Below are 26,169 nucleotides of genomic sequence, written 5' to 3'. Positions count from 1 at the left end.
TAAATAACATCAAAATAAGTTTTGGCACAAAGGAGCCCTGTAGAGTGCAGCTATTAACCCTGCTCACCTGGACACATTCTGTGCTGGATAATTAAATTTTGCTTTGCTGAAATTTCTCTTAGACTTTCAAGTTAATACGGTATTCTTCATTGCCCATCCTAAACTATTGTATAGGGTTGTTGTGCCCGATAAAGCAGTTATTGGGTTTCACCACAGGAGTGAATGAATTTTAGTGGTGGGCACAGTGAGATATATAAAATAGTGTCAGTGATATATATACTGCTATGGAAATCATTAGGAGTTTGTCCATTTAATTCAATGGGCGCAAAATAGAACCCATTAATTGTTATTACAGTTACTAATTATATAATACCGTAATATTATATGATTACATTACATTTATGGACATTGAAAAAAAGAGGTGTAGCTTCTGCCTTTGAATCGACCCATAGTTTACTTAATCAGTTAATATATTATGTTAAGCACTTTGGGATCATCAGAATGTGTCTTTGCTAGACTGTGTATCTAGAATGCAAGTTATAGTAAAGGGCTGTGTCTATAATAATTCCCTCCCTGCTGTCCCTTTGCTCCAGGAGGGGAAGTGATTAGCTGTTCTCCTCTACCAGCTGCAAATGATTATCCCTCCAATCTCCTGTGCTCACTTAGCTGTACCACTCAGCAGTTAGGCAGATTTAGCCAAGGCTCCATCTATTCTGTGCCTCTTCCCACCCATTCCCCACCCACAGATGTCAAAGTAAACAGTGTAGGAATGTAAGGAAAGGTCTATCTCTTTCACTCGCTTGCATGGGTGTGTAGTCCAAGTTACAATCCAGCCCAGAAGAAGTATAATTTTCCATTAAAATGTGATAAGAGGCATGTAGTGCTGGTGAATAGTGCTAGATTGACAGCCCTGAAGATTGAGGCCTTCTCTTAATTCACAGAACTGGTGTAAAACAGGCACCTTCAGTGCTAGTTGTCCTTAACCTCCTCTTCAATATGCCTCAGTCCTCACCTGGAGGGACAACCTGAAGGGGTTAGAAGGTTGTTCAGTCCTTGGGATCTCTTCTGAAAGTGCCAAAGTGATGCCAATTAATGCCAGTTTCAGACTTGCCAAGTGCACTGTGTTTCTTTTCAGGCTAGAGGTGTTTGGCCCTTTCTACAGGGAAGTTCCAGAAATTTAATGGATTTTTCTGATGGCAGGCTCAGTGCTGTGTGTGGGTGGATTTTATATGAAATCTGAGTGATTGGTGTGTGTAAATATCCCTGAAACTAAACAGTTCCAAAGTCATCTTCTCTTTCCCAGATTTCTCTCATAATTTAGATTATCCAAATCCACAAGATAGAATTCTAAGTAAGCATTTCTCTCCTTTTCCTTGTTCTCCCTTCTGAACTTTTTCATTTTCTTTTATTTCAGTTTCAAAACTTTGAGCAGTTCTTGGGGCTCCCTTGCAATTTTTCAAGTTGTTTATGGAGGTCAGAGATCAAATACTTGTGAACTGAAAATGGGAAGCCATGTTTTTTATGGATCCATTTCTTTCTGATGTACATTCATAAGATGTCATTAGCACTTCTTATACAAAACTGATTCAAATGGCTTGACTTTCTACTTTGACTTCTCACTTTAGGGCTCCACACTACCACCACCCTGCTGCAAGTTGGGGGTGGTAATGGGTCACAACACCTACTCATTCGAGGATGGCTGCATCCAAGGTCTAGGTAGCCTGCACAGGGGTAGAAGTGTATATTCCCCTTATGTCCCCAGGTGGGCATGTAGGCCAAGGGATAAACCCCAAAGGAGGAGATAGTACAAGCAAAAATTCCCCCTCCCCACCGATCATCTTCTTTCTATTTATTGCCATGAAAGAGAGTAGGAGCTATACTGTAACCACAGCAGGGAAGCTTTTAATAAAGATGGTATCTTTATTTATTGAATTTACCTACAGTGTAAGGAACCTATCATACCATCTAGCTGCCCACAAATGCATTCAGTTATCTCCCTACAATTGGGTTTGTTATTGCATAGCTATAAAATAGGAAGGCATCTGCTTCTGGTGGTTCATGTTTGAATTTATGCAAATATATTAATTTATGCAAATTTTCAATTTACTGGAATTTTGTCAGGCTATTGGCAGATATGCAGTTGTGAATGGGGTTTTATTCTGTGATGTGGATACCTGTATGCTGGGAACTTGACTGAAACTATCAACTCATTTCACAGTAGAAATGAAACATCTGTGGGATGGTAACATGTTTCAGTTATTACTGTTGTGGGGTGGATTTGAATTGGTGTCCTAGAGGTGTCCGTAAGCAACTACCAGTCATTCGAACTATCGAATCCTCCTTTGTGTGTAGTGTATGTGGCAGAGACACAGTGGAAAGTGTTTCAAAATGGCTTCTAATTTTGCGCTCACAAGTATGTGCATCCGTATGTAGTCAGGCAGCTAGACATAGAATTGCATGCCCAAACAGGCACACTCAGAGTCTGTGAGAGCAAATATAGAAGCCCTCTAAAAATGGGCTATAAAGTGTGTGATGTGGAGCAAATTCTACGCTGACTTGTATCCCATGCAATTAGTGAGGTTGCATGAGGTGTAAATCCGTGCACAAGTTGGCCCAGTGTGAGTATGAAGGCTGGGTTAACTTTAAACCGGGATATGTGTAGTTCTGTAAAGACCAAAGCACTAAAAAAGCAGCAAGGGATGAAGAGAAAATTTAGTTTATTCTACTGTTTCTGTCAGTCTCTGGGTCTCATACAGTGTTTAATGGGACGTTGTCAGGATTTAACATCCACATTTTGACCTCCCTTAAAAGTTACATTGCAAATCAACTGAGTCCTTAGAACGACATTTGTAATGCAGAAGGTGGCTCATGAGGAACGTTATGAAATGAATTCAATCTGTTTCCTGTGACTGAATAGTAGAAGCACCTACAGTAGTGGTAAGATCAAGATCTCTCTTAGAAGTCCTCCTCTCAAGGTTATCATGCTATAATTATTCTCCGGTGAGGTTTTTAAGCAGTACAGTACTGGGTGAATGTACAGAAACTGTACCAGGTCTTCTGTGGGATCTATATAGCATCATTTCAGCATGATAATAGGTCAGCTGCTGTCTGAGATACCTCAAATTAAATGTTTCCTAAAACAATTAGAAAGTGCGACCGTGGTAGGGATTATTTTTTACGTGACACCAATAGGATTCTGACCAGTCACAACACAGAGGAAAATTACCCCATTCCTAGTTGTATGACCCTACAGCCAGATTCTGCCACCTTTTCTTAGGTCGAGTGGTACTTTACTAGGTAAGACATTCCTTTTCAATCACTGAGACTCCTTGTGAAATGAGGCAGTACTGAGCATGAGTAAGGGCAAGGCCAGCAGAATCAGACCCTTACAGTCTGTGAAAGTTCAGGAGGAATCATGCAGGGTCACCTTCTGCCAGACATGCCAACTCTGTGAATTAATCGTGAGAGATGCGATTTCAAAGTAAAATGAAGCCTGACTCATGACTCGGGATAGAATACTCAAAGGTCAGGATTTCCTGACCTTTGAGAGTTCTATCCTGAGATCATGAGTCAGTGTTAATAATTTTACTCAGAAATCGCTGTCAGCCCCAGTGCTTACTGACACAGTTTAGTACCTTACACCAGAAGTAATCAGTGTGGTTCCTAATGGAGTAAGGTGCTACTTAGCAAAAATTAAGTGTGTCAGAATCTGGCCCATAAATTTCTACATTCACTGTCTATACATATAGCATATCGTCCCAGCTGATGTCTCAGAAACTGATTTGATCTTCTATATATTCTAGAAAAAATGTTTAGCTTAGAGACGACGTAACCATATGGTGATACTGTATTTATGATCACACGTTTTTAAGCAATAAGACACGAACAGAAAATGTGCTTCGAGATGGCTACCACACAATTTCTGAGACCAAAAGACTTCGAACAACCTGAAGCCTGTGAGCAATTCAGTTAGTCCCAGAAAAGCAGTGCCTAGACTAGCTTGTTGTTGTTAAATGGAGAATGTATTCAGAACCCAGAGATAAAAGTTATGCCAGTGTATTTAATGGATGTTATTGACATGATGTATATTTCATATCTTCAACATATCAGAAAACTGCATTTGCATCCAGAATTTTAAGTCCGTTTTGAAATCATTATTAACCAGTACTGTCCTTTAATTTTAAGACTACTTGCTTTAGCCCTATAGTAACCTAACTCTCTGCTCCATCAAATTCCATTATAATCAGCCTCTTTGTAAAAACATAATATTGTAACTGCTAGGCTCTCGAGGCTATAAAAAAGTGGAAATGGACTGAAGTGAGAGATCTTTAGACTAGCAGCAGTTGCACTGTGAAAACATAACCTGTTTTGGGCACATCCTGTACATAAAAGCTATTTTTCCCTCATAGACAGGACAATGAACAGCCCTGGACCACTGTTGGAGACAATTGAGCTCTTCAAAGCAAAGCAGTTTTCGAAGGTGGTGTTTGCCACATTTCCAAATATATATGCCGTATTTTGTTTTTACTTCGTCTAAGTACAGCAACCAAATTTTGAGTGTTTAGTTTCAAGGAGAAAAGCTAGTATGTCTTTTCCTCAAAATAGCTTATAATTTCCTGGGCAAACATGTCAAAGATAAGGAAATTAAAAAGATAGTAGGCTATATAATACCTAGCAGGAAAATGCATCTGATTATAAAGAGTTCCTACCAAAAATCTGTATGATATTTTATGCTTCAATTCCTGTTGTTGTTTTTTATGATGTTACGTTGTTAACCGAGTTTTGGATGGAAAGAGTGTGCAGCATAAATGACAGTACACAACTGTGCACAAATATTAATTAATCATCACCTTCCTGAATAGAGCCTCTATGAGGCTGAAAGCAAAATCAAGGGTTTGCTTGGTTTCCAGAGCATGCAGTGCGCTCTGTGCTGTACAATTGGGAACATTCATGTTATGAATATCACCTTGTAATTCATGTTGTAAGAGGCTGGGGGGTAGCTGGCCTGAAAGTCTGTGTTCAGCGGAAAGACGCATAACCCTGTGTTAGTTACTCAGTGATGGGGACAAAGTATGCACACTAAGATCAAGTATCTTTTAATTAAATTTCCTGGCATTACAGTAAGGAAAAAGAGAATCAGTCACGCTATACAACATATTTGTATGTGAGGTTTATATACTTAAGGTCCTTTGTTGGACGACATTTTAGAAATGATGATTTTTTTTATGGATGGACACACTCTACAAGTTTATTGAGACTTTGGCATCAGCAGCACAGTGCAACTATGTTAAAAAGTGGTGCATAGATTTCCCCCTCCCCCCCATACCTTGGCTGCCATTTTAAAACTGAAGAGAAGAGCATTTTCACAGGGTTGGTGAATTGTAAGGGTGGGATCATGCAAAACACGGAGTATGTCAATTGGTGTTAAAGAGTCAGCATCTAACCAACAGGTGTTGCAGTAGTATCTGAGATACCACAATATTTCCTTGTACTTAGAATAGGCAAAAATGTTGCACATTAGATAGCACTGTGTGGTAACCGGGTAAATGCTAGGTTTGTAATGGCAGTGACAGGTTATCATCACTGTTGCTGTCATTGCAGATTTTTGAGGATTGCATTATGAGAGGGTATGTGGGAAGGTATGTTTTAGGGGGCAATGCAGAGCGCAGTGGTGTGCAATACTGTAGTGTAGAGTACACCCTTGTTGTGGACAGTATTGTTCAAAACAATACCGCTTACAATAATTATACTGTGGGGTTTGAGACCATTAGTGTAGACAACTGTTCTGTTTTTATGAGGGGTGTAGCCACGGTGCTGTGCACAATTAAGTGTTAAGAGTGAACAAGAGTTGCTCCATCAGCACTTCAGTCCATCAGAATCCCCAAACAGGAGGATATTTTTTTTTTAAAGGAGGAGACTTGTGTTTTTACACAGCTCCCAAGAGTGTGAGATGGGAAGCATGTTTCATATTAAAATTCTACTGTGCCATATCCTCACCTGGTGTCAATGGGAAATGGAAGCAATGGAGCTACTCTGGCTTACACTAGCTGAGGACCTGCCCTATGTTTATATGCATAATGTGTGTGTGTGTGTGTGCACATATGCATGATATAAATGAGTCTTGCAAAATATTCACTCACCTATAATGTTGGGTGAGTAAAATGTTGTTGTTTTTCTTAACATTCTCCTCATGATAAGGGCTGTTGAGTAGATGATCAGCCAGGGCTCATAAGAGTTTTACAAGCACACTCTAATATATTACTCTGAACAATAGCTTCACCAACTCTAATACACTCGGGATATTAATTGTATCCTGACAGGTTTGATTGTTCGGGAAGTGAGCATTGAGATTTCCCGTCAGCAGGTGGAAGAACTCTTTGGACCTGAAGATTACTGGTGCCAGTGTGTCGCTTGGAGCTCTGCCGGCACTACTAAGAGTCGAAAGGCCTATGTTCGCATTGCATGTGAGTACCTCTTCTCTGGGATGAAGTGACTCTGGGTTGTCTGGGTGGGGACTTTTGCTTCTAACCACATACACTGAACAGGCCTTGAATCTTCTGTGGTGGTTGATGCAGCATGTCAGACTTCAGACCACCAGTATTGCACTTAGATGTGTCAGTTCATCATTTCTTGTTTCTGAGAGCCAGATGTGCACCCTCCTCCTTTCAGGTTTATGAAAAAAGAAAGCCAACAACAGCAAATTATTTGTGAAGTTCTGCAATGATCCCGACGCAAGGAAAGTGTTTGTAGCCAATTGGCTGGAATTTTTCAAAGCAAACACTGTGATGGACTAAGAACAATTCCCTTGTGTCTCTGCAGCCATTTAATAATGCTGCTTTTGCCTGACAAACAGAGACCAAATGTAGCATATCACTGTAATCAGAGAGGAGCTATGATAGCAAAAATAGGCATCTTAACTCTTAACATTTCATCCTTGCTATGCATGGTTACTAGCCTCAATATTTATTTTAAATCCTTTCTCCACTCTCATTCTACCCATGAAAAAACAGGACAACCAATCTCCAGACAACAAATCTTCAGTTGACAATACAAATATTTAATGTTCATTAATTTTCAAAGAGGGACTTGTCTTTGTAATACAGCATTTGCAGCGGGGATTCCCGTTTCCCTTTCATGCAGATTAAGTGAGTTTTATTTAGTACAATGCAAGCAAGCTGCGTAATTCAGAAATTATTTCACCTGCCTTTGGAAAAAGGAACAAAGAAACATTGTTTGGTGAGTGTTCACCAGCAGCTGGATACTTGTCTGGCTCGTCTATACTGAATATAGCCTAAGATTTTAGAACAAGAGGAGAGAATTCCTCTTCCAGGAAAAAGAACATATCCCTTACCAACACCTTTAAGAAGGAAGACTAAGGAAGGACTGTTTACTTATCATTTTGCTATGAAATAGTGTCACCTCAAGCCACTTACAAATGGTTTTTTAGCACTCCATCCTGCTCTCAGTGAAGTCAGTTGGGTTGAGGCTGCTCAATGCACCTACAAATCAAGCCATTTTATTTACATGTCTAGGTACAGATTTAGGAGGCTAATTTTAAGTACCCAAGTTGAACACTGTGACCTAAGCTCCTTGACTAGAAATGGATCTTGCCTACAAATTTTGGATATAGAGATGGATCTGGAGAAGAATCTCCCCAGAGTTCAGTGGAGTTTGGATGCAAGGTTTCGGCCACATCCATCATACAGACACAGACAACTTGTAAGCAGATTATCAGATATTATTGCATCAGATAATAATACCTGGCTCTCACGTAATGCTTTTCATCAGTACATCACAAAGAGCTTTCCATGGAGGAATCAGTACCATTATTAGAACTGAGCAAAAATTTTCAGACTAATAGTTTATTCACCAAAAAATACAGGCTTGGATTGACCAAAACTATTCGTGATTTTGGGTTGAATTTAGCAAATAGTTTTGGCTAAAAAAAAATGGGGAAAAAAAAAGGAAAAAGTCCAAACGTTTCATTTCAACATTTTTTAAACAAAAGGTTGTGACTTTTCATTTTGAAACACTGGTTTGTTCAGAAATTTAGCTAGGCTTACTTTATTAAAATAAAAATTAAAAAATATCCACAAAGAAAATAAAACATTTTGTTTTGGGTTGCACGATACAAGTCATTTAACCTGAAACAAAACATTTTTGCTTTTTTTGTTTTAGCAAGAAAAATGAAAAATTTCTGTTTTGGGTCAAACCAAAACAAATTTGTTTTTTTATTTTTATTTTGGTTTGACTACAGAACCGAAAAATCTATTATTCACTCAGTTCTAATAATTGTCCCCATTTCAAGGGTAGGAAAATTGAGGCTCAGAGGTACATTGACTTGCCCAATGTCCCCAGCAGATAAGTGGCAGAATGAGGAGTAGAACCTGAGTCCCCTTCTTGTACTTTATCCGCTCATTATGTCATGGTACTCTTAGGAGTACTTAGGTACTTCACTATCACAGCAATGAGTGCACTGTAAATATCTATATTGACAGAATCTGCATTGAATCCCAATTTCCCCTGATTCTGGAGTGTTTCATCTATAGCATTTTGTACTGAATCCTTTTCTCGGGGCAAACAAACATTTCTAGAGTTCTTTAGGGTCTTTCTGACAGGAAAGCAGTGAACTTTAACTACCCATTCCAAATGTTAGCACTGTGCTTCAGAGAGCTTTAGCAAAGTTTCAACAGCTTTTTCAGATTACAAAACCTGTATTAAATCACCTAGTAAATTTTGGAGCCCTGCCAGTTAGCACTTGACAGATAGCCATCATATTTACTTCAATTAAGGGTCTGAATGTATATCAGATGAAGATAACAGAGCAATGTTAAAGTTACAGATGTGTAATTGCCTTTCATGAAATTAGATATGTATATATACAGCAACTGCACTTTAGCCAAGAGTCTGTCAGTGATTTCATCATAAACTCCTATTTTCAGAGGCTTATAACTTAGCTGTAAAAAAATCATTCTGGGCAGAAAATTGGCATCCAAAATCTTTGCTTGTGATTGATATTTCTGACCACATTTAAGAGAGAGAGGGAGAGAAAGTCAGTCTAGTAATTTTTATAGTGCTTAAGTGTTTTTTTTTTTAAATGGTGGAACTGAGCCTATGAACTTTGAGTTTTGCTTTTTGATGATGATTTTTTGCATACTTTCCCTCGATTTGGGGCTTCTTGGACAATTATGGCCCAGGCCTGTAGCCTCTATTCACAGGACTAAGAGCTGCAGTCTTAAGTATTTAGCCTGCAGATTTATGCCGAGCAGCAAAAGCACAATCACAGAAAAATCATCTATTTTAAACGACAAAATTTTCAGCTGGCCTTATAGGTAAATAATAAATATTTGTATGGACTCAAAACACATACAGTATGTACATCAGTGAGCGGAGACATTATTGTCTAAAAGGTAATAATAATTAGCCAAATTCTAGGCTCAGTTATGTCAGTGTTAATCCAGAGTCGCTCAGTTGATTTCAGTGGATTGACTCTGAATTGACACAAGCATAACTAAGCCCTATTTCAGCAAGATACTTAAGCACATGCCTAACTTTAAGCAGGTCCCATGGGACAATTCCACTGCTTAAAGTTCCAGCTCAAGGATCAGTGGCTAAGGTCTGCGCTGTGCCAAACCTTGCTGCTGTTTTCCTGAGACTTTTCCTACTCCAGCCCTATCAGGCTTCTGCTCTATCACACTTGTGAGTAAACCCCTCCTTTAGGCCCAGGATCCCAGGCTTCTACTCTCCCACAAGTTTTCTCCTTTCCCTCTCTAAGCCCGAAGAGGGACTACCATGTCCTGCCCTCGCTTCCTGACCTTATACCAGCCCTGCCTGCCCCTGCCCAGCTGGGCTTCATCCCCACTCAGTGCTTGATCATCAAGGCTAATTCCCGCTCAGGATGGTCTATCAGGTTACTTAACCCATCTTGGCCACAATAACCCTCTCCGGGATAGTGTGGGGTGAAGACCCCATCACACCTGTCTAGACTAGATTTGAAACATAACTAAAAATTCAGCTGTAGCCATACCCATATCACTCAAATCCTACATCCTCTGGGCACGCCAAGGTAGGCTGTGCATGATAAGGTATCACTCATCAGACAGACCAAGGTGCCAACATTTAAAATAGGCAGTAGGAGGGTCCAGCATTGCTGCCGGAGGGAATGGTTACCCAAGAAGTTTGCAGGGGTGCAGCTGCACCACTGCTGTAAACTCTCTAATGTAGGTGGTCTAAGCCAATGGGAGAGAGCTCTTCCATCAGCTTAATTACTCCAGCCTCCACAAGTGGCGGTAGCTATGTCGGTGGGAGAAGCTCTCCTGCCGACATAGCGCTGTTCACACTAGTTCTTATGTCAGTGTAACTTACGTTGCTCGGGGGGCATGATTTATTCACGCTGGTGAATTTCACAGGCTGGTGCTTGTTGGGGAACCATGGCCCAGAGCACCACAGAGTTAGGAAAGAACAGTCCTTGTGCTGCTCTGGTCATTATCTGGGACAAGCAATGGGCGTGGAGGCTCTTCACACTCTCCCCCATATTGTGCACCTGCATAGAATCCCTGCAGCCCTTAAATTTGCCTGCAGTAAGCACGCAATGCTGAGTTTTGAAGGAAACAAAACGCAACACAACTGTTTGTGGTGTTATGACATCAGGCTAGACCTTTTTCATTTTTAATAAGCACAAAAAAGTGAAGTCTAATATATTTGGGGGAGGGAAACCCTACAGTGCTTTGTGTGCTACAGTTACTTCACATTAATAGCCGTAGCTGGTGATTTCAGCACAAATCGTACCGTACCGTGATGACATAATTAGCCCTTTCTCGCATGTTCAGAAGAAAGATTCTTTTTTTTTTTCCATTCTGGCCACCAGTGTTATTGCTTTGCAGGGCTGTATAATTATTGTATCCTCTGGAGGACCAGTTCTGAAGTCCATTAAAACAAAAAAAAAAATGCATTCAACATCTCTGTTCATTGACCATGTAATAGAATTAACCGAAAAGTAATTTGAAAGTGTGAAGAATGTGCATCCTGGAAAAGCAGCTTGTATTTATTTAATTCAAGGTCAGGCATGTGTCGGAAAGGACATAACAACCTGGTCAAAGGAAATTCTCTGCTGAAAGTCAATTGAAAAATCACATCAGCCAAGCAGAGAACTTCCGTTGGTCAAGAGGGAAGGCATCTTTAAATTTGGAGTAAAGAGTGGTGTTTTTCAGAGGGATACACATGCTGGAAATTTAAACTGGAAGTAAAACTGATTCAGAACTCAAGATTGTGACTTCTTTCAGTGTGTAGAACTGGGTGATGTGAAGTCTGCAGCTTTGGACCATTTGTAATTAAGGTTTGGACCATTCTCTTCTATGAAGGTTATTCCTGAATAGTGAAATGGAAACTCCATGATTTTCCCTGGAATCCTTCCACTGGAGAGTTTGGTCTCCCCACAGCAAAGAGACTGGAAGAGATTCACCCTTGTAAACTGTCAGATTCCCTAGGATCTGTTTAGACCTGAAAATCCTAGGTATTTTAATAATCTAGCTAATGGAAAAACAGAATGAGTAATAGTGGAGCTGGAGAAATGCAATTAGTTGTCTGGGATACGTGATATTAGATGGTGCAAATACAATTTTCCTCATCATTCTAGCTATATTGACTCTCGGAGGTTCTCACATGCTTTGAAATGTTAATGTACACTGGGCCTAAAATATACTTTTGTTACTGAATTAAGAGACTACAGTTTTATGGAGAGAAGACAAAGGAGTTGGGATAGTTTTTTCCTTTTGTTAAAAAAAAAAATCCAAAACCACTGCATTATTTTAAAACTAATATTTGAAAAATGTTGATCTGATTCTATAGATACAATCCTACATTCTCTGCTTGAGCAAAATTCCTGTTGAAAGAAATCGATGCGAGCTGTGCCTATGTAACCAAGAATAGAATTAAACCTGGTAAAAGTTTCACTTGATAAAGACTAATTAAGTACTGCAGGATTTGGCCTAAATTATGGGCCAGTTCCATAACTGGTGTCATTGACTTTAGTGGAGCCAGGCCAATTTACCCCAACTGAGGATCATATCTGATCAATTTACAGCACAATTGAATAAATATGAAATTGGCCTGATTATCTTCTCACTTGTACCAGGTTTCAGAGTAACAGCCGTGTTAGTCTGTATTCGCAAAAAGAAAAGGAGGACACAAGTCCTCCTTTTCTTTTCACTTGTACCAGTTTTACATTGGTGTGACTCCACTAGATTCATTGAAGTTACACTTGATTTGCCCCTGAAAATGTACAATCACACTCAAGGCCAGTATCTGTATGTCCGACTTCTGAGTTGCTGAAAACCTGCTGCGAGAAATAAATAGCTTTTCTCCTAATTTCATCGGAGCAGGCTTTTTGCATAATGAATTTAGATGTCTTCTCATTTTTGGCTTCTTTCCAGTGTCTTGGAAACAAATGGAAACTTAAAAAAAAAAATTGCTCTTTTCCACTAAGACATCGCTATTTTATAAGGAATTGTTCTTATTAAACTTGTATTTAATTTTATATTAGTTTTCTATAGACTTAACTAAAAGCCTTTTTTTCCAGAATTGCTTTTTTTTTTTTTTTTTTTAATGAAGGGAGTTTAAATAGTAGCTTATATACATGTCTCATACTGTATACAGATAAGATTAATGTGATTCAGGAAAGTGGATTGGTTTATGTGATGGATTATCTCCACTTACGTTGGACAGAAAGACAGATGTGAAAATAATCACACATTCGTTACTGGCACTCAGGTAGTGAACCTTTTAATTCTGGGGTTCTGTGCCATACATTATGTTGCTGAATTACCTGTTTTCCCATTACTTTCACATCCCAGTATTCTAGCACCCCAGACAATATAGTGAAGACACAGTTCCATTGCCACCAAAATATTAGAGAGTACTGTATTAGTTATAAGATCTGGGGGAAATGGGACAACTAGGGCGGAACATTTAAAAGGAAGTTGAGAACACACAGAAGCATGAAATATGAAAAAATGAAGGGAATTGGTTATACATGGTATGTGTACATTGGGCAGTACTAAAGAAGGGACCTGATTCCTGCTTCCCTACAGGTTGAGTAATTCCCAGTCAATGGGTGTTACTTGTATCCTGCGTGGAGAGAACTGGGCCACATGGTCTCGAGTTGAGATTACTCTTGAGCCAAAGATGGACCTCCTCCATCACAAGTCTCAAAGATAAAGAAGGCATTTTAGAACTCATCGTATGCATTAGCTCATTTTACATTTTCACTACACTAGAATCATTCTTGTCAAGCAACTTCTTCTAGCAGGTCTATGTTTCTTTCAAGCTCTCTCATCTCAAAATATGGATACTTTTCTCTTTGATACATATGGCTTTGATTCTGCAATTGATGGTAAATTAGTGCATTTACAGCCAAGTGTAACCAAGACAGTTTTGAATATGTTCCATCTTTAAAACAGACCAGGAACTATCTATCTTTCTCAATGGACATCACATGAAACACGAATCCCACCCAGTCTACCTTGGAGTGAACCTAGATAAATCTCTCACCTTATCTTAACCACCTGAGGAAAACTGCAGCTAAGTTGAGGATACATAACAAACTTCTAAGCAAACTGGCCAGCACTTCATGAGGAGCCAACACGCAAACTCTGTAATCATCTGGTTTAGCTCTCTGTTAGTCTGCAGCAGAATATTGTGCTCCATCTGGCTCCATTTGTCTCATGTCAAGTTGGTTGACACTCAGCTACACTCAACTTTGCACATCATAACTGGGACAATTCGACCCAGACCAGTACTGTGGCTCCATATGTTAAGTAACATCACTGCTGCACACATCCCTCACAAGGATGCTACTGCCAGATCGGTTGAGAATACCAGGACAAACTCAAGCTACCACTTTCACAGACCTCTTCAACCACCCAAGGGTATGGTTTTCACCAGCCGTTGCAGGCCCATTTGCCCTGCCGAGATTTCTCTATGACATTGATATGGCATGAAGAATGGGCTGTAGCTGACATCAGAAACAAATCTCCTAAAACTGACCTGATCATATGTGTACCTGGTTTTGATTTGCCATGCCAGTCATGGGTCCTTCTGAAAAAAAATTTGAATAGGCCAAGTTCAACATACGGCCAGCCTTCACATCTGGGGCCAACAAGAGGATTCCACAAACAGCTGTGGCCAAAGGCACACAATGTCACACATCATGATGACTGCCATCTGGCCGGATTTGGTGATGGTTTGAAGGCTCTGCTCTTCACTGAGAAGGCTGCTGCAAATTGGCTTGGCAAGCTCCACGTCCACTTAGAAAAAGGGTTATGATTAGGGTATATAATAAATGCAAGCCTTAGGGTTTCACAATATTGAGTTAAAAACACATTGAATTAAAATTAATGTAATTGTTAGTGTTACTTTCATTTAACAAATCTCTGAATTTGTGTGTGTTAATACCTTCAGGGGGAGCGTTGGGGATGTCCTGCATATGTTGTCATGTCTCATAGAAATCAATGTCTTGCAACAGAACCTGCTTGAACCCTGAAGGAGATGGAAATATAGCAATCAAAAAGTTAACTAAAGATTTGTGCATATATTTCTATAGAGATAGTCTGCTGCTAGAGACAGATTAATGAATCAGAAAAAAAGTGTTTATGCAGAATTTGGGTGTTTTGCTTACAGAAATGCCTTTAGAGTTTCTGTATGGTATAACTTTAGCTTCACAACTAATTGCAAATGCACACCTAAAATCACTAGCTACTACACTTCCTGTGATACATTTATGCTCTTCAAAAGAAGACCTGCCAACACTGTGAAAAATTCAAGGTTTTTGTTTTATGTTTTTTTCCAAGGTAAAACTGAATCTAGTGTTTTATGGATTTTTTTGAAAAAATTTTAACTTCACATTCACATTTTAATTATTATAACATATAGTTGAAGAAAATACTAGAAATATTAGACTCTGCTTTCAGTTTTAATTGGAAAACTTTGAACCTTCTAAAACGTTAAAATGGAAGTGATGAGAAAACATATTATGCCTACTAGGAAAAAATAAAGAGGTTTAGATGTATCTGGAAGCTTAGGCCAGGTCTACACTACAAACTTATGTTGATATAACTACGTAGTTCGGGGCGTGAAAAATCCACATCCCTGAGCAATGCAGTTTTAGCAACCTAACACCCTGTGTTCTCCTATCGACATAGCTACCACCTGTCATAGAGGTGGATTAACTACGCCAAGGGGAGAAGGTCTCCCTTTGGCATAGGAGCGTCTACACTTAAGCACTACCATGGCGCAGCTGCATCAGTGCAGCATTTTAAGTGTCGACCCGCACTTAGAAGGGAAGGGGAATAGATGGAACCCATTGGTGATTGTAGAGAGGGGTGTAGTAAGTAAGTGGAATCAACTATCATTGAACTGTAGGGAAAGCGGATGGGGTTGTGAACTGTTAAGGGAGCAAGAATCTCGATACTTTTGAAAGACAGATAGGCATCAGATCATGTGGTTCTGTGTAAAAATGGCTAGCTCACACTACTTTTCAATCTTTACAGTGCTGAATTAATTAGATGGCTTTTCCTCATTCTAAGTGCAGTAAATGTGAAAGTTGCTGATCAGTTATGAAATCGGTGATTGTTATATAGGAATTTATCTGACTCAACATGCCTAAAGTTGAAGGAAGTAGTGCAAAACAAGCAATTAATCTGAGAAAGGGCAGACAATCTGACTCTTCAGATTCTTCAAGCTCAAATAGTGTCCAAGTTGCTTAAGATGCCATCGAAGAATGCAAAGAAGTATCTCAAGAATATCTTTGCCATTTGCTCAAATAACAAAAATAAAATGAGTGAAAGAGGAGAGAACTTCTTGAGTCCCGTCACCCTAATTTCCTTACCTATGGGTATTCAGCATATAATCTAACTCTGCTTTAGAAAGGAGCACCTAGCACATTGTACGTTCAAAAATTATTCTGACGCCACCATCAGTCTGGTTGGTTGACGGAAAAAGGAAGATTGATGCTCCAGCACCACTGACATTCTGTGGAACTCTCAGAAAAATTGTGGACTGGATTTTGAGCTCCATTAAAAATTGTGCGCCTGTTTCACAAAACTTTATGAAGCCAGAGGATCTAGTCCGTGTAAGTTTCCCCCGGAAAAGGGGAGTCCTTTGGCTTCTTTGTCACACGTCTACTGGCTGCAGGTGTTGGGAGCATGGCTGAGGAAAGGCTGTTTTTCTGGGGCATACCTACATTGCAGCACTCCTCAGCTGCTAGAAGTTGGGGACCACTGTCAGCTGGTGTCATTTAAAGCAGTCTTTATACAGGGGACTAGGGTGGTGCAGAACTGGCCTCAGTATTGAGTTGGAGGCACAAAGGGATCTCTTATTTCCCTCCTCTTCAGCTGTGCCCATTGTTCTTTGGGCCCAGCTGAGACCGTGGTCCTGTGTCTCTACATTTACATCCAACTAGAAGGACTGTGTTGAAATTTGCACCGAGCATGAGGATGGCTTTGATCAAAACACAGCATGCATTTTACACAAGCGGCTCTCCGGAGAGAGGCATGAAATTTATAAAAGCAATTGATAGCAGTTTCAGAGGAAGTTGCCAGATTACAGGCTGATGACACTAGTGTCACAGTCTCACTGGAAATCTGGTTTGATCTAAGTAACAACAAAAAACTGGAACCACACAAGGACAAAAAAAAAAAATAATTCAGAGAAGCTATGGAACCTTTCTATTACTCTAGCCGCCAGTGCAACTGATCTCAAATACAAAGGTCATAGACTCAGCTGTGAACAGGAAGAAGTAACTGAAATGTGGCTGATGGAACAGAGTCCTGAGTTTTGTTTTTCTCCTCTAGCCCTTGAAATTGAAAATCCAGATTTCAACTCCCTAATCTGTGTTTTCAGAAAAAGGTGTCACAGTTTTGTCCCAAATTGTGGGAAATTATGGAAGCAAAATTATGGAAGACAGGAGAGCTGAATTCAGAATTTTGTCAATTGTAAAAAGACCTTCACTCCTGTCCACCCAGCTTGGCATCACTCAAACATAGTTGGAATAATAAATATAATATGTAATTCATTTTCATAAGTATGTGATTTATGGTAACCTGATGAGCTTTTGTGGGGATGAGGGAAATTAAAACAACACTGGTCCTTTCATCCTTTAGAACATTTGTCTCCAACAGAATACAAACTTTATATGCAAATTTTTCTTACTCGTGTCTCCATTAAATTAGGTTAAAAAACCAAAAACAACTACCAAAACCATTTATATATATTTATATGTATATGTGTATATATATAGAGACACACTATCTTTTGTAGTGAAGAATTTTCATGTTCTTAAAAACTTATCTCCCGTAATGCATCTCTGCAAAAGGCTGCTTCTTCTCTTATATGACATCAACTCACACTAAATCAAAGTTGGGTGAAAAAGAATGTTTTAAAAAGCCCTGATCATTTTCTGAAGACATTGGTATGTTTGTTTTAGAGGGAAAATCCTAGTTAGAGTTACTGGAAAGAGCACAGAACAGAAGTGAGGAGTCTTTAAGGTCTACCAAGGGCAGAAATCCATCTTTTCCTGACATTAATGCTGCATTGTTCTGTACATTTCTGGTTTACATCTAATTCCTGGCTGACAAGTGTCCGTTTTTCATGCTTATTCATCAGTCACCCTTGCATTAGCACTGCCTTGAAGGCGTCTGCCCTGCCTCTTATCGCCTTTCTCAGAAATGATAAAGGATATCCTTAAAGTTTTACCCACCCACACATCACAGTAAAACCCAGAACTACAATGAAGGAATAAAATACAGTTTGTAAAAATAAATAAATAAATAAAATGGAAAAAAAGGTAATTCTTTGCTGACTGCAAAGATGAAAGCTTAAAAAAGAAAAAAAAAAAAAGGGAAGCAGAATCATGCCAGGAGTTAAAATGATTTGTACACAGAAACCGTTACCTTGGGGAGATAAAAAATATAATTTTTGAGTTGTTTTTAGACTAAGGATGCATTACACTTGGAATTTAAAACTGAGCCATTTAAAGATGCTTCACAAAATGGGTCTATTTTTCCTCTCCAAAAAGCAAAGAAATTCAGATGTGGGTTTACATTGAGAGATTGATCCCTCCATTTTATTAGTCCAGTTTTACAGTAGTGGAAAACCATTGATTTCAACACAGTTGTGAATGAGGCTCTCTTTCCTGATTGCAACAGATGTCCCTAGGTATTTCAGGAGTCTCGGAATGAAGTCTCGCCCCAGTATGCTATGTGTGTGTTTTGTGCTGTGCCTGTAATATGTGGCACAAGAATAGTCATTGACTTCACTGGGACTGCACATTGGTAAGGAGTGTAGGGTTGGGCGCAGAGTTGCATCCCAGAATTTTAATCCTTAAACCTGAATTTCTTTCCATTACATCACATCCTGTACAGGACGGGGGAGAAGAAAAATATCTGTTGTACAGGCTGAGAGTTCTAGCCAAACCAAAACCACTTCCACAGAAGCTCCAAGGTGACGCCCTACCTGCAGCCATAAAGGTTGCACCTTTGGAAGCAAGAATTTATGTAGTGCTTAAATTGTGCAGCTGTATGAACCATCACCTTTTTGATTCTCCCAAGCCTGATATGGCTGCTAATGCAACAATCAGGCTTCATGGGAATGACACAAAAGAGGCATGCTGATTCCCTAGCATCCTAGCATAAGAAATGGATTCTTCCTTGTCTGATCTAATCAGCCTTGGAAGAAATTTTATGGATCCGGGAGCTCGGGCTGCAGCCCAAGCCCAGAAGTCTACACAGCAATGAAACAGCACCGCGAGTACTGGCCCAAGTGGCTGGCACAGGCCAGCCATGGGATTTCCTTTGCTGTGTAAACATACTCTATATTACTAAAGTGAATGTGGTAAGAGAGTACCCTCCTCCCTTTACCTCACATGACTCATCCTAAGGTTAGGGGTGGAAGAGGTGACAGACCAGTTTCTCTGACCCCCTGAGAACTGCAGAAAGGAACTCTTGCAGACGTAGGAGCTGTAACAATTCAGAGTTTCTGCACAGACAAGAGTCCTGACTAGAGTGGACTCTTTTGTTTGTTTGTTTTCAGTTGCAACATTTTCTGAAGATTGTTTCATTCTTCTGGTTTTCAAAATGGACCAAATTTTTCAGTCTGGAATCTTGTGAGACTGTGTTTTACCTTTTTTCCACCTCATTTTGCAAACAGTTAGAACTTTCAAAAATGGCATGTTTTAAAGTTGAAAAATATGGGTTTTGAAAATACTCAGTTTTGAAAAATCTCACCGTGTGATTAAGCTGACAATCAAAATTGATAAGGGTGGGGGAAGAACCCTCTAAAACCACAAACAGCAAGAAAATGAAGATTGGAATGAGAAAATAGCAAATGGAGAATTGTAAGGAAGACAAAATATTTTCACAAGGGTTTTTTGTTGTTTTTTTTTTAAAGGCCCTTTTTCATCAAAAAACTGACTTGCTCAGAAACAGCCCCAGTCCTACGCCAGTGGGATGTATCTAGCTGGACACAGCGGGTGCTAGAGTCACTTACATGAGCTCTCCATCTCCTCAACATTTCTAAAAAGCCTCAGTTAGAACTTTTGTTTGTTTGCTTTTCACCCCAGCCAACTTTATGCTTGGATAGTTAAACATACTGCGCAACCAGTATCTGTCTTCAGCTATCTGATGACTCTATGGATTGGGAGGACATATATAGTTCTGGATGGATAAAGCTCTAAGCACACAGGATGAAGTTGACAGAATGGAGTAGAAAAGCTCCCTATCTTGTAAATACACAATTATGTACTTTTTTAAATGAGTATTATTTATTTGATAGTCTCTAATGGCTCCTTTGAGAACATTACCCTCTGTTATGTTAGGGACCTGGACTTCGAGTATTTTTTAGTTTGCAGATCACTGACCCACTGGAATGCAGTGGCGTTTTCAAAATATTACAGCATATCAAGTCAGTGAGTAATGGGGAGCTTCATGTGCATTAATCCCACCTGGTGAAAACTCTAATGAAACTTTTGATGGGGAACACGTACTGCTCACACTTATCTGTGCCACCTGTTTATAATAATCAGAAGAAAGCTTCTTTGTGTACTAAATGTAATTATTGCGCATTATGGGTAATGTATTTTAATTTGTAAGTATTAAAGCTTTGTTTTATGAGCTCAATACACCTGTTTATAAATGTGTGTGTGTGTGTATACATATCTAATATATATAATCTCTCTATATATATATTTTGTGTATGTCTGTTTAAAAGGTTATTAAGTTAACTTCAGATCTGCATTTAATGTTTGGAAGGGAAGTGGGAAGACATAAAATAACATGCCAGGGAAGACCTAGGAATATCTATCTATCTAATCAAGTTATACTGTGCTCATTGTGGTATCTGAACACCTGAGATTTATTATTACTATACTATTTGATATTTATGACAGTATGCTACTGTTATTAACACTACAGTCTCCTATTATCTCCTAGTTTTAATATTAGGGCACAATAAAACCTGTTGTAATAGTTCCTAAAATGCATTTATATACACATGTTGGATGTAGAATCATAGTTTCACAGAAATGTAAAACTGGAAGGGACCTTGATAGGTTATCTAGTCCAGTCCCCTGCACTGAGGCAGGACTAAGTATTATCTAGACTAACCTTGACCCTGTTCCTAAAAACCTTCAGTGATGGAGATTCCATAAACTCCCTAGGTAATTTGTTCAAGTGCTTAACTATCCTTACAGTTAGGAAGTTTTTCCTAATGTGTAACCTAAATCTCCCTTCCTGCAATTTAAACCCATTGTTTCTTCTCCTGTCCATCAGACTAAACAAATCCATTTTTTTTAATCTTTCCTTGTGGGTCATGTTTTCTAAACCTTTAATCATTTTGTTGCTTTCCTCTGGACTTTCTCCAATTTGTCCACATCTTTCCCACGATGCGGTGCCCGGTACTGGACACAATGCTCCAGGATTATCTTCCTACTGTATTTTCCACTCCATGCATCCGATGAAGTGGGTTTTAGCCCATGAAAGCTTATGCCCAAATAAATTTGTTAGCCTTCAAGGTGCCACAAGTTCTTCTAGTTTGTTTTTTTTTGCTGATACAGACTAACACGGCTACCACTCTAAAATACTCCAGCTGTGGCCTTATTGGTGCTGAGCAGCGTGAAAGAATTACTTCTCATGTCTTGTTTGCTTCTTTTCCAACAGTATTACATTGTTGACTCATATTTAGTCTGTGATCCACAATAGCCCCCAAATCCTTTTCTGCACTACTCCTTCCTAGGCAGTCATTTCCCATTTTGTATTTGTGCAATTAATTATTCCTTCCTAAGTGCGGTACTTTGCATCATGTGTCCTCGCTGAATTTCATCCAATCTATTTCAGACTATTTCTCCAGTTTATCAAGATCAATTTGAATTCTAATCCTGTCCTCCAAAGCATTTGCAATCCCTCCCAGCTTGGTATCATCAGCAAACTTTATAAGTGTGCTCTCTCTGCCATTATCCAAATCATTTATGAAGATATTGAATAAAATATATTAAATACATTTGCTGTATGGAGGCAATGCATCTCCTTTGGGAGTATCTTTATAGATGCATTAAACATTAAACTCTATTTTTGTATTTTACTCAACTAAATACAGTTATTAATTTTTGCTTATTTAAAATCTAAAAGAAAAACTGAGACTGCATTGCACTTCTGAAGCACCGTTACTCTGAAGGACTCAATGTTCTTTACCAACATGAATGGATTAAACCTCACAAACACTCCTTTGAGCTAGGTGGTGTTATATCCTTTTAATGCTGAGCAAACTAAAAGCTTGTTTTCATGTTCAGTGCTATAGCGGCTCCTATGCCGATGGAAGAGCATCTCCCGTCAGCGTAGTTAATCCACCTCTCCATGAGGTTGTAGCTATTTCAATGGGAGAAGTTCTCCTGAGGACATAGCGCTGTCTACACAGGGGGTTAAGTTGGTATAACTATGTAACTGGGGTGTGTGGATTTTTCATACCCATGAGCCACATACTTATACTGATATAGGTCTGTAGTGTAGACCTGGCCTAAGGAGGTGAAGCAAACAGAGAGATGAGTCAACATTCTCAAGGTCAGGTAGCTAGTCCTCAGCACAGCCAGAAATAAAATTAGTAAGTCCTTACTACCAGCCTTCTTGCACCAACCACTAGACCACACCAACTTCTAGTTCAGGGTACGTTTTCCTGCTATAGTTTTAAGACCCCTGGAAAGCAAGGTTTTATTGAGAACCCTAAAAACAACACACTGTAGTAGTGATGCACACTGTCTTTTCTATTTTTCCAAAACTATGGTTTGTAGTCACAGCCCTGCACTGGGTGTGGCATGGATGCACACCAAGTCGGCAGCAGCTCTGACAAGAATATGCCGCAGGAAGCTCTGTTTTTGTTCTGTTTGTATAGTGCCTAGCACAATAGGGTTGTAGTCTGTGAGTGGGACTTCTAGGCATACAGTAATAAAAATAATACATAATAATAAAATTGCTAAGAAATCTTTTCCCATGTAAGTTCTCCAACATGATAAAATGAAGTGAAAATATTTTCCAGTCTTTTTAGATGAGGGTCTCTTCAGGACAGTGATTGTGTCTTCCTGTCTGCTTGGAACTGATGCCAACCCCAACATGCATTCTGCATGACTACAATCATCTGTAAATCTTTGCAAGAATTAATGACTTCACAACCTGCTTTTGGTTTTTACTAGATCTCCGGAAGACTTTTGAACAGGAGCCCCTGGGGAAAGAAGTGTCTTTGGAACAGGAAGTCCTTCTCCAATGCCGTCCACCTGAAGGCATCCCAGTAGCTGAGGTGAGTGACAGCAGCTTCCTGCGCTAGCAATTGCCACTTAGTTGTCCTAACTGAGGCCTAATATGTGGCTAATGGTGCAGTGAATTAGGGTATGGCATGATGAATGGATGGTAATGGAGACCTAACTGCCTGCTGCTGGTAGAATAGATTGATTGGGAACTGATTAATGACTTTGGAGTCAATTAGAATGCCCCACTGGGCAGAGCCGTAGGCAGTTCAGTTTTATTTTTTGTTCTCTTTCATGAAATCAGAACACATCAGTAGGACAAATACCTGGTGGGATTTATGAACGCAACCCTGTTGTTTTTTTCTTGTCTTTTTTTAAAGTGAAAGTAATTGCTGTCCTTGAGGCAACTGGCTTTCATGTCTTACTAAAACATTTTATTTTTAATTTGCAGTATTTAATTTTCCTCACACATTTGTGTGCACACACTCACACACAGACTGCATAGCACAGTACGAGGGCCCCTGCCATGATCTGATAAGGGACTTCCCAAAGCTGAAACAGTGTGGTGTGAAGGAAAATAATCCATCTTCTAACATGGCTTATCTGTTCCATCGAACAGCAATGAAAAACACAGGCAAGGGTACTCTGTTTTCGTACTGGCAGGAGTAACCCTGCACTATTTAGCAAAAACTGTGCACACTGGCAGTGATTGGCTCCTCCATGAAAAGGAGCTCACCTCAGCATGGTGGTGGTGCTGGTGGAACAAGGCTTTGACCTCATTCCTCACAGGAGGGGGGTTTCAGAATCACAGAGGGACCTCTGAAATTCTAAATTCAACTCTGCTGATTAGTAGAAAAAATTATTGTTAATGATGGTAATTCCCTCATCAGAATTCTCCTCATTTTTTCTCTACTATGCTCAGAAGAAACTGATGCCAATTTGCATTAGGAGAAGTTAGGCTGTCATGGTTAAGTAGCAAAGTGGTTGTCATTCACTGTTGATGACTGATTTCTCAGGAGAGCATGCTTAACATGTTACATCCCTATCAAACTTGATCTTGGATCTAATCAGAATTGCAAAAAAATGCCCACAAACAGAAGGAATGATTAACATAGTAGATTACACACACACACACACTATTCAGTAGGTTGTTTTCTTTCCTCTTTAAGATCCTGAGAAGCTCAAAAAAGTGATTGAGTCTGGCAAGCCAGCTCTCTGACAGACATGATATTAATCAGTTGACTTTCCTCAAGAACTTATCAACTTTTGTTGCTTCTTAGCATCCTACCAACCGACTGTTGTGCCTTGACAAGTGTATTTATAACAGGGCATGTCATATTGCAGATGCTCTCGGATAGTGGGGACTGCATTACCTTCACTGGGAGCTGAGCTTCCTCATGAGTGGCAGTTAGTATGTGTGTAGTATGTATGCTCTGCACCTCTCAGCGACTTAACAGCTAGTTCATCTCTTCTATCAAAAAACCCAGAAAGCCTGATTATGTGCAGGAGAGACAAACAGCATGAGTTAGCATGATGAGTAGAAAGGGGGCACTTGTCTCTGTCACAAACATTATGGAAGAAGCGTTAGCCTTTTTAATTGTCTTTTTCTTAAATCAGATTAAATGTATCCTCCTTCCACTGAACTGCTTTAAAGGCTAATATACCCTGGTTCCTGTGTACACTTCTTAGTGCAGCATATCCCAAGAAACTGATCTCTGAAAAGATTCTCCGTGAGCTGACCATATAATAATTGCTCTTTTTCATACTCTCTGACAGTTCACTTTGTTAGGTAGTAAAGATTCATGGCTGCAAGCTAACTGGCTGTGGAACTTATTTGTGCCATGGCCGGGGCAGACACCAATTCACACTTGGCAGGCTCAGGAGTCATATACCCTGTCTGACATTCAAAAGAATGATTCTTAATGTTTCTTCCCCCTCCCCCCCCCTTCTCACTTTTGAAGTCAGGAGGGAGATCAGACACCCAGATTGGAGAGCAGCCTAATGCAGCTTCTTTGTAGACTCTTTCCAGCGCTATTAAAAGAACAAAGGCCTGAACACTAATGAATAGGAATACCTTAATGTGACACTTTATTACTGGCACTTGCTGCAGCTGGTGTGATAAATTTTAAAAAATGGGAAGATGAAAGGTAACTTGGTGGGTTGAAGGATTACATGATTATTTTAATTTAGAGATGAATGTGTTCTTTGTTTAAGACTTCATTTATTTGTTCGGAGAACTTTCTGATATGATGATATAGTTAACCGAGAAAGAAGGGACTCCAGGAAGGCAGGCAATCAGCTGTTAGGCTCTCTCACATTATAGAAAGAATGTTTTGATTCCTGACATCCCAAGTCTGTCTGGGTAATGTAAACACAACAGCTATTAGCAATGTTTCCAGATTCGATGAGGCAGACAAGAGTACTTCAAATTATTCCTCATTACAGGGACTGCTTCTGTGCCCCAGAGACAGATTACCCTGCTGTCCAATACAGAGCAATTGGCGACCCACATTTTCTTGCATTTTTCCAGTTTTCGAAATGGTGAATAGTTTTAAAAAAGTCCTGTGTTGCAGGTAACATAATTCACAGTGATATTACTGTATAACCCTGTCACTGAATTGTTTTACTTTTGTTTATTTCTCTTTCTTTTAACTTGTATTATGAAGTGCGGGAAACAACCCACTGTTAGGAGGATAGAGAATATATCCCTGTCAATGCAAAGAGGATTTAGACATGTATTCCAAGCATGGTAAATGGCAGTTAACCACATCAAGCCCCTATGGATCAATGGCAGGACAGATCCTTTTGTTTTTAGTAGGTTTGAGCTATGTCACAGTTTTTATGCCAGCCCCTCGCCCCCTCCCCCAGGGAGGAAGAAAGACTAAGGCAGAGATGAGGGAGCAAAGCTTTTAAAGCAGCACTTACCAGTGCTTCAGCTCCACTAAGGCATCATGTGCATTAGAGTAGATTGAAACTGTAGACACTTAAAAAGCCCAAGATCCAAATACAAGGGTGTGTGTTGCAACACAATGCTCTGAAGGTCTGAAGCAAAATTCATCCTGCTTGCTCACTGGGGACCAGGAAAGGCAACGGATGATTTGTTCAGTCACTATGGAATCAAATCAACTTCTCTGTGGCTGTATACCCTGACCACCAACTAAGAACAGCAGTAATGCCAGCTGCACTCTGGCAGGTTGCAGAAGGAGAACTGACACAGTAGGGAAAATGAGCAGCGAAATGGCAAAAAAACACAAAAAAGCAACAGCTCTGGCTCTTTCTAGGTTTCCAAAGCATTGCAGTGCCTCCAAAGAAATCCTTAATTGTGTGCATTAGGGCTTCGGTAAGGATGGGAAACCAGTCCACATGGAGCACATCAAATTTTAGAACCA

General features: G+C 39.7%; 1 protein-coding gene across 20 annotated transcripts in view; it reads left to right on the top strand.

Annotated features, from left to right (window-relative positions):
• UNC5C (unc-5 netrin receptor C) overlaps window positions 1–26,169 on the top strand; it is a 398,261-nt gene that overhangs the window by 238,526 nt on the left and 133,566 nt on the right. For 19 of the 20 annotated variants that reach the window (XR_013635678.1, XR_013635677.1, XR_013635666.1 and 16 more), the window contains exons 3-4: window positions 6,321–6,464; window positions 22,730–22,833. Coding sequence is in view for 4 of the 20 variants with exons in the window: in XM_073340726.2 (XP_073196827.1) it covers window positions 6,321–6,464; window positions 22,730–22,833 (248 nt within the window). In the remaining 16 variants the exon portion in view is untranslated. The remainder of the gene's footprint in view (window positions 1–6,320; window positions 6,465–22,729; window positions 22,834–26,169) is intronic. The other variant, XM_078852440.1, reaches the window with a different exon arrangement.

The sequence above is a fragment of the Lepidochelys kempii genome, chromosome 4 (assembly GCF_965140285.1).
Source record: "Lepidochelys kempii isolate rLepKem1 chromosome 4, rLepKem1.hap1, whole genome shotgun sequence".
Classification (NCBI taxonomy): Eukaryota; Metazoa; Chordata; order Testudines; family Cheloniidae; genus Lepidochelys; species Lepidochelys kempii.
Note: the sequence above shows the minus strand (reverse complement) of the source record. Positions and strands in the feature narration are given on the sequence as shown.